The sequence below is a fragment of the Cygnus atratus genome, chromosome 3 (assembly GCF_013377495.2).
Source record: "Cygnus atratus isolate AKBS03 ecotype Queensland, Australia chromosome 3, CAtr_DNAZoo_HiC_assembly, whole genome shotgun sequence".
Classification (NCBI taxonomy): Eukaryota; Metazoa; Chordata; class Aves; order Anseriformes; family Anatidae; genus Cygnus; species Cygnus atratus.
The window spans coordinates 48283103-48295124 of NC_066364.1; the positions used below are offsets into that span (position 1 = coordinate 48283103).

General features: G+C 34.2%; 1 protein-coding gene across 2 annotated transcripts in view; it reads left to right on the plus strand.

The window, feature by feature from the left end:
- Positions 1-12022, plus strand: part of AFG1L (AFG1 like ATPase) — a 68916-nt gene that overhangs the window by 10041 nt on the left and 46853 nt on the right. Inside the window, exons 3-5 of one of the 2 annotated variants that reach the window (XM_035564859.2) lie at positions 5487-5538; positions 6158-6259; positions 7519-7649. In XM_035564859.2, the coding sequence (XP_035420752.1) occupies positions 5487-5538; positions 6158-6259; positions 7519-7649 (285 nt within the window). The remainder of the gene's footprint in view (positions 1-5486; positions 5539-6157; positions 6260-7518; positions 7650-12022) is intronic. The other variant, XM_035564861.2, reaches the window with a different exon arrangement.

Consider the following 12022-nt stretch of genomic DNA (forward strand, 5'->3'; position numbering starts at 1 on the left):
GCATTTTGATCTTTTCTGGTAAACTGTTTTGGATGTTTGGATATTCTTTTCTAAAAGCTCTGCCTTTGAGAATAACTTGGAGAGCTGACTCCTGTTAACTGGAGTGCTGTGAATCATCGTAGTTGTTAGAGCAGGTGTCTCGTAATGGTTTGTAGATCAACCATTATGTGGGTTTGTTTACTGTTTCTTTGATTGGGAAGCATGTAAAGTGAAGCTTTCTTTACTGCTGAGAACAAAGTAATACTAATCTTACTGTATTTAGGAGATTGTGATGGTACTTTTGTCCTTGTGTAGCAGCAGAGCTAACCACAATGAAGCCATCTAACTGACCCTTTCCTAAAAGCAAAAAGTCAAATGCCATTGCTTTAGGGTGGGGATGTGGATTTCCACTACTTTCTCCAAAGCAAGCCTCTCATTGCTTCTGTTCCATTCTTTAATTTCAACCAGCTTTTAGAGATTGTGATACCTGCCAGATAATCCTGCCTTCAGTGAGAATCATAGAATCATTAAGGTTGGAAAAGACCTCCAAGATCACCTGGTCCAACCATCCCCCTACCACCACTGTCACCCACTGAACCACGTGCCTAAGCACCACGTCCAACCTTTCCTTGAACACCCCCAGGGACGGTGACTCCATCACTCCCCCGGGCAACCCGTTCCAATGCCTGACTGCTCTTTCTCAGAAGAAATGTATTTTAAGTTGAGAACTTTTTGCAACTGACTGCAACTGTTAAATCAATTACACATAGTAGGTTGAGGTCTTGCTTTTCCAGGAGATTTCTAGAAACTTGACTAACCTACTTCTAGTGTGAAATCTTCAAGGTTGAGAAGAATCTACTGCCACTTCTTAGAAGTATAAGAAAAAAAAATAAGATGCACAGCATTTCAAGCATGCTCATTTTTCCGAGTTCTGGCATTGAAGAGAATGTGGTTCAGAGGCTGCAGTGAAAAGAAAAAAAAGGGGGGGAGAAGTGAGGGGGAAGGAGGGAAAATAGGTGTCAACCTCTTTTTGGGTCTGATACTCACTAGCTCATTACCTCAAATGTAAAGTACTCTGCTAAACTGAGTTATTCCAGTAGAAATTTATTGTGCTTAGGAGTCATTAAAAGAATGGCCTGCTTTGCTTGTATTTATTGTCACCTTTTATCTAAATAGTTTTGTTTACTATAAAGAGTAAAAGTAGAATTAGGGAACAAATATTGATATTAGATATAATAGAAGCATTTCAATATTTATCTGAGAGACATATCGATTCACAGGCAAAATGTTTCTAAAATAAGCAGTTTTTGGGGAAAAAACAGCTGCTTCCTTTATGATAGTAAAACTATGTTTGTTTTATTTTGATAATAGTGTCTTTTGGGCATCCCTTTAGAATGAATTTAAAGGGAAAAACAATTAGTGTGTTGCTGCAAATCAAGTATGCTTCTGTTTTTCAAAATTATTACTCAAATTTGAGCAATGACTTTGATCTTCAACTTGGTGAAAGCATGGCCTTGTATGTTGAGATATTTTGAGATCCTCTGAATTGAAGTTCAAGGCCATGAGAGTTTCCATAGATGTTTCAGATCTCTAGCTTTTCAAAATAATACCAACTGGGACATCTTAAGAGTTGTTGAGTTGCTGTACTAATGACTTGAAATAAGCTCAATTATAAGTGAGGTCATGTTTTGAAAAGAGGCATGAACAATAGTAAATGCCATCCAAGACCTTGAAAATGTCTTCAGCTGCAACAGCAACCAAACAGAAGGTCTGAAAGAGTGGGAGAAAGAGGCAGTTTCGTTAGTGTTTTTTTGTGTATGGATTTTTTGTTTTTGTTTCTATTTTGGTTTGGTTGGTTGATTGGTTTTTTGTTTGTTAGTTTTCTAAGTGCCGTCTGGATACATGTCTCTTGAATTTTGCATATTTTAATTAACCACCTTAACACTGACATGGATTTTCAATTAAAAGTTTCTCAGATCAGTGTGAAATATTCCCAGGAACTGAGTTGTTTTCTTTTGGTGTCTGAGGCAGGCAGTATGGGAGAAGGTGGGAAGATGTTGCATCTTATCAACACAGAAGAAAAAATAGCAAGTCGTGAGTTTTAAGATGTTTTAATGAATATAATTCCATAGAGGAGAGAGAGGATACTAATTGACTGAAGTTCAAACAAGATAAATCTGATGTGATGGAGTCAAAGTAAGGCATTCAGTTACAAAAACAGAAATGTAGAAAATGTTTTGAAAGTGGAGAAGAAAATTCCCTAAGTCTGGGGACACAGGTGCGTATGTTTTATGATAGAATAGCGAATATTCTAGCATATGAATGATATATTAAAAAAAAAAAAAAAAGGCCAGTTAACTGATCTATAAAAGGAAAAAAGGTTCCTGCTGTAAGCATGTTCTAATGATGATGAAGCTCAGTGAAACACTTAAGTTATGATTTTTTAGGTTACTGCAAAGAATATTATGGGAATGAAGAATCTTGGAGGGCTGGAGGGTATTGACACATTAGTGGTGATGCCTTTATTTGAAAGGATGTGGTAGAGCATTCAAAACATACATTTAAAGATTTATATAATCTTATAATTAATGTTATTTTAATTATTTAATAATTATTATTAATCTAATTTTATAATTCTCTCCTTCAAACTCAAATTCTGTGTATCCCTTAAAGTCTTTGGTTTTGTGCACTTTAAATGTAAGCTTTAACATTCTTAAATCTTATCACTCTGGCAAAAACAGTGATGTCAGGCAATTGAATACTGACGGGTCAAATATACCTCAGGATTATAGGGAAGTGGGGGATGAGGAGAAGCTCAATGACTTTGTCTTCTGTCTCCCACTCTTCTCCCATTCCTCCATGAAACAGACACATCAATCCTTATTTTAGGGGAGCTGGAGCATCTTCTGCATTAGATTTCCCTCCGGTTTTTTCTTTTGGAGTGTGTGTTTCAGTGGAACCAAGATCAGTCTACTGCCTTCTTCACTCTCAAATACTGTTGGCTTTCTCGACTGCTTTCTGTGGTCTCAAGTGAGCCAACAGCATTGACTGGATTTTATCAGAAATCCTAGTGAAACTTGATCTTTTCCTTGTGCCATTTCCAGGCTTCAGGAGATGCATGAGAATCATTAACTTAAAAAAAAAAAAAAAGTCAATTTTAGGATCATGTAGAATAGCTTGAAACCTGTAGGAGGTCTGGGTTTCAGAATTAGAAATCAACTGTTGGAGTTTATATATGTACATATTGTATTCTTTAATAAGAAAAAGTACAGTTGATTGGAAAATACATCTATCTAAAATTGCTCTAAAGTTTTAGTGTTCTACAATACCTGACAGGATTGAGAAAATGAGCACCCTAAGTGGTAATAGTGTCACTTCTGTCAGAAGTATACAGAAGATAATTTTACTTGAAAATAAAATATTTCCTACAAACGTCTTTAAATTGCTCAGAGATGATTTGCTTTTAGAGTTTATCAGCTTCAGCAAATGTATTCAGATCTGCCACAATATCCCACTTCCTTTTTTTTAAGGAATCAGATACCACTTTACAATTATCACCTTCACAAAAAATAGTACTTTTTTCTACTTTAAATCAACCAGGAATTGATTTAGACTTTAAGGAGTCCAAGCCATTTTATTTGGTTCCTTTAGCCAAAAACCAAACCAAAATCCTTTACTGCAGCATTTTTCTACAAATGGTAAGTATTGGAGTGAGAATAAAACATACTTAAAAAGGAAAACTTTAAGATTATTAAATGTAATTAATAAATATATTACAATTTTAAAAAGGGTATAAAAATATAGGCATTACTACTTGTTCTAGTCATATAGTCTTTACAAAAACAGGTAAAGCAGTACTGTAAGCACTGATTTATTTTCTGAGTCTTAGGAAAAGCTGCATATCTCATACTCATACTGTCTTTTTATGTAATAAATTTTATGGTACTATTTTACTTTGTTAAAATGCATGTTATTAATCTCAAAATAAAGAAATTTTTATGTGTCTGATACACAGCAAACAAAGGAGAAATGGAAAAAATCTAAGAATTAGTTTCAATGAGTGCAAGCTCTTAAAAAGTGTACACAAATATGTACGTCAATTAAATTGTCTTGCTATGCTTTCAAAGCTCTAGCAAGTAGCTGCAGCCATGTCTATTAATGGAACTGTTTCAGAACATCTGAAACCCTGTTCAGCCACAGATTGATGATACACATTTTTGATTATCTATTAATGTAGCTCTAAATTAGATCTGTAAGTGGGTCTTATATAAGAGTTATTCTTGCATGTTTTCTGAATAAACTGGTTCTGTAGACCTGAGACATTATCCATCTATCTTTGGTCATGTATTTTCTTCCATATTTAATTAGTGTTTTGCTACTGACTCCCTCATTTCTTTAACATGGTGCTGTATTTTGAAAAGCGCTTTAGATTCAAGTTGTTTAGCAATTATCCAGCTCCAAATGATACTACAGGGTTGTAATTTTAATTTTCCTTTGTTTTGGCTCAGCTCATATAACTCTGAAAGTGGAACACTTTAAAATAACCTTATACTCTTGTGTGATGATTTTGTGGATGTCAGTTCTGTTTCATGAATTTGATGAGATTTTTTTTTAAGACTTTACAATTTTTTAGAAACTGTTTCTTTATAGAGTTTTACTTGGAAGTGTCTATGCATATGACCGTCATCCTAGGGTGGGAGAGGAAGACTGTTTCAAATTGGAGTATTGAGTCTATTGCAGATATTTCCATAAAAATACGTATATAGTAAAACAGAATAAATAATCAGCTGTCATAACATATGTCCGGAGTAATGTTAAGAGGTTAAAACTTCTTAACCAGTACTAATTAAGATAAAACTCAGTTGAGAAAATGTTTATTAAAATGCGTAATTTGAACACAACCTTTAATTTGTGTGTGTATAAATGCCAATTTAAAATGATATATTTTAACTGTGTATCCATTGGTTTAAATCATGTTTAGAACAGATAATTCTGCATTTAAGATTCAAAGTAGAGAGAAAGGGGACCTAGAATATTTTCTGTCTTTGTCATGTTGATTTTCTAAATTCTAAATGTTTATATCTTAAGTAAAGCTGGTATATACAACATACATCTGCAATTCCTGTGGTAGTGCTTTATTTTATATCCTTTTTTCTGAGCTTGTTTGAGGGAAGAAGGTTTATTTTGATCATGAAGTATTGGGAAACATTTAATCATTTTTCTGTGTGTTCTAGTTACTAAAAAAATGGACTCGGGATGGAGATATTTTCACAATGATGTAAAAAAAAACCAATAGCGTGTGTATTTGCCTTTTTTTAACAAAATTCACAGAAATATAACATTAGATTGCTTACCAATTCTGAGCTAATAATTTATTCAAGGTTATACTTTGCTGGCTATTCCTACTCAGGTAGTTAAATGTAGCTACTTGATTACTTTATCACAGTTATGTGCTTGCTTTCATTGTGCACCATGTTTGTATTTATTCTTCTTTTCTTGATTTGCAGCTCTTTGCAAAAAACAAACCTCCAAAAGGTCTTTATGTCTATGGAGATGTTGGTAAGTTTCAGCTGCATCAATTCCAATGGAATTTTATCTAAATGTGTGTTCATCCAAATTCTGAAGGATCTAAAAAGTTGAAAATTATGTAGCATTATTACTTTAATTATTTTTCCAAGATTATTTTTCTTCCAGAATATGATGTTAATTAACCCAATTACACCTTAGAAGATCGGAAGCTGTTTAATTAGCCTACACCACCTTGTATACATTTTTTCAGTGTTACCTACTCACTAATATTTAAGAATGCAATTTAAGAATTTGAAAAGCAACTTGGGGGGGAGTGGATCAGGGAGAGAACGTGTACGTTCTAATTACAACAATGTAGAGTGAAAAAGCTTTTCAAGTGAAAATGTTGTTTTCTGGATGCCTATGGAGCCATTTGTGCAACCTTTCAGTCAACGTTGTATAGATCAAAATGGAACAGTAACAAAGCAGTATTTTTGTGTTTTTGAACATGAAATAAAACCTTTCTTCCCCAACAGTCTGGCTTTGTACTTATTTTGTGGAAGAGTATAGTTTCATTAGTTCAAAGCTAATGAACAATCATTATTGTAATCAGTACATACTGTTCTTAAATTAACTACCCGTTGGGTGTGGTTTTTTTTTTTATTTGAAGGTACAGGGAAGACAATGGTGATGGACATGTTCTATTCTCATTTAGAAGTAGAAAGGAAAAAGAGAGTCCATTTTCATGGCTTCATGCTAGATGTGCACCAGAGTAAGTGCAGATACTGGTATTTACAACAATTTTATGAACTATGGTAACTATGAAAAAGCCTGTCTCATCTTCGGATGTGTAGTATACAATGTAATTTTATTTAAGTTTCTAAGAAAAAAAGAAATAAACTAGAGGATTTTAGCAGTGTTTGCCATACTGGAGTAGATATTAATTGCATACTATTTCTCAAGTATCTTCTCAAATGTTTTGTACACCAGATTGTATAGAAAATTGCATGTATGTTTAGGATTAAATCCTTAGCTAGATATTCTTCAGTTACTGGTTAGCTTACATGCAGTCTGAGGAAGGCAGCTGCTGAAAATGAATGATAAAACAAAGTAATGGGATGCTGTCACTCAAGAGGACAGATAAGTGTAAATGCTACATCATAGTTTTTTTCTGTGATGGATCATGATTCAGAGACAACTAAATCAGTGAAGATGAATACTGTGAAATTGTTAGTGAATAATGCTACAATTTACAAGTATTGTGACAGCTGCCTTTTTCTTGGAAGGCTTTCATTGGCATAAACAACTTCTGCCCCTTTTACTGCCCTTGTTTTTTTATCACCATTGGGGCACTGTTGAGATTTTCTGTTTCTTGTCACTAGTGCTCTACTTCATTAAATTTTAACAAAGCTGGCTTCTTACTTTGACTTTAGTTTGCCAAATGTTTTTTGTAGGCTGATGGAATGCAATCTATGGCATTAAAGTATGTAAGTAATAACTTTATATCAGCATCATCTAGTTTACATTGTAAAATATAACTGCATTAACTTTGAGTTTTTTTAACTAAATGCATTCTAAGTATACCTCCAGAGCATGCGATGCACAGAGCTCTGCCACTCATTTGTAAACACTGAAAGGATTTTTTTTATACTCACAAGATGATTAGGCCAGAAAATGCCAAATTATGAAGTGAAACTGAAGCTAAGGTCATGAACTGGAGCAAAATAAACTGTAATTTATATCAGTTTTAAGAATAAGCTATAGGCGTTTGATATTAGTATTCAGGGGTTCTATGATTTTTATTTTTCATGTTTCTTAGCAAGAATATAGAAATCACAATCTCTGTGATTTTAGTAGTTGCCTGGATGTGGTTGAAAACAATGGTTTTGCCCTCTTGAAGTTAGAAGAAATTTGAAGTTTTTTTCTTTTAACCGCATTGGGTTGCTTTTTATTAGATAGTTAAATAACTTTGTTTTCCATATTTTACAAAAGTATGAGAAATATTTATTCTCTTACGTCTTATCAACTCAGGAATACATCGCCTTAAGCAGAGCTTGCCAAAAAGAAAGCCAGGACTTATGGCCAAATCATATGACCCTATTGCACCAGTAGCAGAGGAAATAAGCGAAGAGGCTTCTCTCTTATGTTTTGATGAATTTCAGGTAAGAAATCAGAGGTTACTCCTTGGCTTTTAAGGGAAACTTCATGACATTACTATTAATCTTAAAAATATGATATTTGTTACTACTTGTATAGTATTTGAATTACTGGCCAGAAGTGAACTATGGAAGTTCAAGAGCAGAAGTGATTTCACGGTTCTGAAGATGGTGTTAATTTTTTCTTTTTCTAGGATAGAATATACAAGTTACCTCTGTAGTTACTGCTCACACTAGTGGGTAATAATTAATGTTTAGGCTTATAAGTGCTTCAGGACAGGAGTTGTCATCTTAAAATGAGTCTGTACAGTGCCAGGACAGTAGTCACCTCATACATGGTTGGCATGCCTGGTCAGTCTTTACTGTGGTTCATATAGAGGAACAAAATGGTCTCACTGCAATTAAGGACATGGAAATAACATATTAATTTCAATCTAAATTCTTCGTAGAGTTACTGGAGACTTTGGAGTGTCAGTGTCAAATTTTATCAGTGTGATATACGTTTTAGGAAACTTCTGTTGAATTAAATGTGAAAACTAAAAATGAAGTGATAAAATGGTCTTTGCCCAAACTAGCTTGGTTGATTCATTTGTTTTACGTGGCTTGCGAATTTTGTTTTAAGGACGTCACAAATTTAATCATAGAGTTGCTTTATTTTTTTTTCTTCTGAGAGCAGGAGGTATACTAAGCAGCTTGATTAGCTGAGATTTTGAATTCCAAGAGAAACTGCAGGGGAAGAGGAGAACAGATCTGTGTCGTTTCTCAAATCATCACTAGTAGAAGAATCATCTATTGACTGTAAATTTTCTGCATTATGCTCTTAAATTAGCATATAACTGAAATGGATAGAGCAATTTTGATCTCCTAGCTACTATTTATAGCCTACGCACAAAAGAAGATAACTAGTTTATGATCAGCTCCCATGAAGGGGATTTTTTTTCAGGTTGTTAAGTAGTAGGTGTTTTTGGTTTTAAGTTACTTCTGCATTTTGCAGCAAAGGATAATCCTTTGACCTGTGGTTTCAGAATGTGTGGGGTCATTGCAATTTCGTTTGAAAATGTTTAATAAAAAGTTGTATTTGAGTTATATTTTGCAGTGTTTCAGTGTGTTAAAAGAATGTTTTCCTGATCCACTTCTCAATTATGAGCATCAAATGTATTTTGTCAGAATACTTTCTCTAAAATAAGTTGACTTTCTCAGAACCAATTCAAATCATTATGCCAGAATTTATTGACCAAAAACCAAAAGCTGCAGATTGTGGATTGGTTTTGATCTTTGCTTTTGGCTTTGCTTGTTTAGAGTAAAACTTGTAACAACAAAGTTTAAGAATAAGTAAATTCTAACTGCAGTTCTCATGGGTTTCTCATAATAAAAAAAAAAAAGGCAATTGTGAATGCTGTGTAGGCGTACATACAGTTGGACATATGTGGAGGTATGTCTGCCTGTACCAGTCACTATATGTGATATCTGGTGCTACCAGTTCAAGTAGGAGGCAGGTATATGTCTATTAAACATGCCTTTCTTTCCTCTTGTAAAAGACTGGTCTTTTCAAGCTGTTTTATTCACAGACAAGATCATTATCTTTGTCTTCTGTTTGTTTTAATGTCAATCTGTTTTTCTGTCATCTGAAAAAAATGGAGCTGTACAAGTCTTAAAATTTCTTTAATAATGGAGTGGTTTGTACTTTTTTTTCTATCACTTGTCAACAACCTTTGTGTGTATTCTAGTTGTGTGCTTGCATTTGTGAACAACATGTGAACTCATTCATGGATTGAACAGAGCACAGTTTGACTTTTGATGGTGCAGGTTTTCTTCAGCTTTGAATACAGTGCTTTTTTTCTGATTTCAAACGCTGGCTGCTGTTTGATCACTTAAGATGTGTTTTAGCTAGTAAATAGGAATGCTGGGCTTCCAAAGCTCACAGTACAAAGTCAAAATACGCAGACAGTTGTATTAACACCATAAAGAAATGGGAAGGTTTGGAGTGGGACAGGAAGAGATTTACTGTCGTGACAAAAAATGTTTGAATGGTTCATAGAGGCATCTTTGCTAACAGTAGTACAGTTTATTAGTGTAAATATGTGATTTTCTGTATAAATATCCACTGCTTTCATATACTGATGTTGCTGTGTTTGCATATAGTCTGTCATCCGTAACACATTTTAAAGAGACTCTGGTAATTCTAGTGTCCAGATTGATTGCCTGCTCCCCCTGCTGACTTGCTTGAGGTACAGCAACCACTTTAGTTGTAAAAATCACCTTGTATAGAATACTTCTGTTGGTGGGTCACAGTTGGGAAAATAAGCGTTAAGAAATACGCATCGAAATGTATTTCCAAGACTCTGCATTCTTACGTGATTTTTAATGAAAGTATTTGTTCTTGATGTACCAATGGTCTACATTCACAGATTTCTGAGTAGCTGGTTTTTTTTTTTGGCTGACCTTCTGTAGCATGAAATGCTAGGAAGGCTTGGCCTGCTGAAAAGGAGGAGGCCCAGTTTTCAGAGAGTTTGTGGAAGGCACTGAATTTGGAATAAGAAACCTTCTGCTTAAATACTCAAAGTAGCTGGAAGAGCAGTTCAGAGTGACAAACCTAACACTGATAATCCAACTCAGGACTTTATTTGATTTTCAGTTGATTTTCCCAGTGAAACTAACGGCCCGATTTCACTACAACAAATTTATTTATATTTGAAGAATTGCTAGATTAAAATAAAACTGGAAAGAGCTGAAAGGTCCGATCATACGCTGTTCTGACTTGCAGACAAAGCTACTGTCTATTTTGATAGGTGGGAAGTCAAGTTGAGTCTGTAAATTCCTTGACAAAACACTTGTGCTTTGAGGAAATATCAGGAACGCTATTGAGATTTGCTGGAACACATCAGGTTTCTTTCAAATACCTGTTGGAAGAAAAAGGAGCATAAGCTGTATTTACGTAAAGATCAGACACAGACAAGTGATTCTGTAACAGTGACAGCAAAAAGTAATGTTAGTGCTCATATTTCAGATGAAACCAAATGTAGAAGTTCAAAAGACAAAAAAAAAAGTACTGCTGAGGTTTCAAATTCCTCTTTGACAGTGGGCTAAAGAAAACAGAAGTACGCTGAAGTGAGTCGTTGCCTAGAGAAACCTCAAACAAATGGAGAGTTGTTTGACAAAATGACTTATACAAATATTTTAGGATGCCATGAGGTGTTCCAAAATCGTTGTATTTAACAAAAAAAGAAGTCCTAAAATGTTACTTTTTGCAAATACTGTGTGATAGCCAGCACATTAGAGATGACATGAAGCTTATGAGCTTGTCTATGCCGAAGCTGTTGTTGTATCAGCATTTACCTGAGGTGCATGCTCTCAGGTTAAAACATTGCTTCTTGTTATTGATCTTTGTCACACCGTGTACTATAAATGTTAGTCCTTTTTTTTTAAAAAACCACAGAAGTCTTGAACTATTCTAAAAATGTGTGCTTATTTAAAACAACAGAATTAAATTAACCCATTTGTAATTATAATTTTCATGTTTCAGAACATAGAGGTTGGCTAATATAATGAGAGTAGTCATTGTTTAGTGATCAAATAACTCTACACAGGTAATTAGAAGCTCTAATTTTGCCATGCAACTGTAAGCTATGGTAGTTGGTATTGGTAATGAAAACAGAATCTGCACTTCTTGGTATGCTGAATGATGATACAGTATGTACCATCAGTACCACTTAGACTTTAACCAAACTACAATTTAGGGAGTTTTTACTAACCTACATGCTATTAAAAGCCTCTAATAAAAACTAGGCTCTTATTTTTGTGCTAATACTAATTACTGATAATACGTGCTTGTGTTTGTCATTCATTACATGGAACTGTACCAATCAGTGGATGACTGAGTCTCAGGCACTTATACATGTAAATTAACTATTACTGATGTGTTTTTATATGTTTTTTTTCTTGATGTGAGCTGTAGTGAAAAGCTGCACTAGGTCATAAAAATCTTTTCTCTTAAATGCTAATGAAATATATCTATTCTCTCCATTAGCAGGCTCTCCCTACTGGTAATTTGTAGCCTTTGCTTTTGTTCCTTCCTGTAATGAATTCTGGATATAGTAAAAGATATGAGAAATGACAGTGCTTTAGTTACTGTCTTCTAGTTGCTTTATCTGGTAGAATTCTTCTCTTCCCAAAGCTCTGTTAGGTCAAGAGAGCTTAAATTTGCATTCCAGTTCTTCAAATGGCTCTTGCCTTTTGACAGACATTTCAGGAGTTAATTTTTTTATTTGTAATGCAGTGAAAACATCAGAATTGAGCATCAAATAGCAGTTCGCATTAATAAGAGAATTTTATTCATTGTTTTCTTTCATTCAAGCGCTAACATTGTTTCAGCCTTTGTT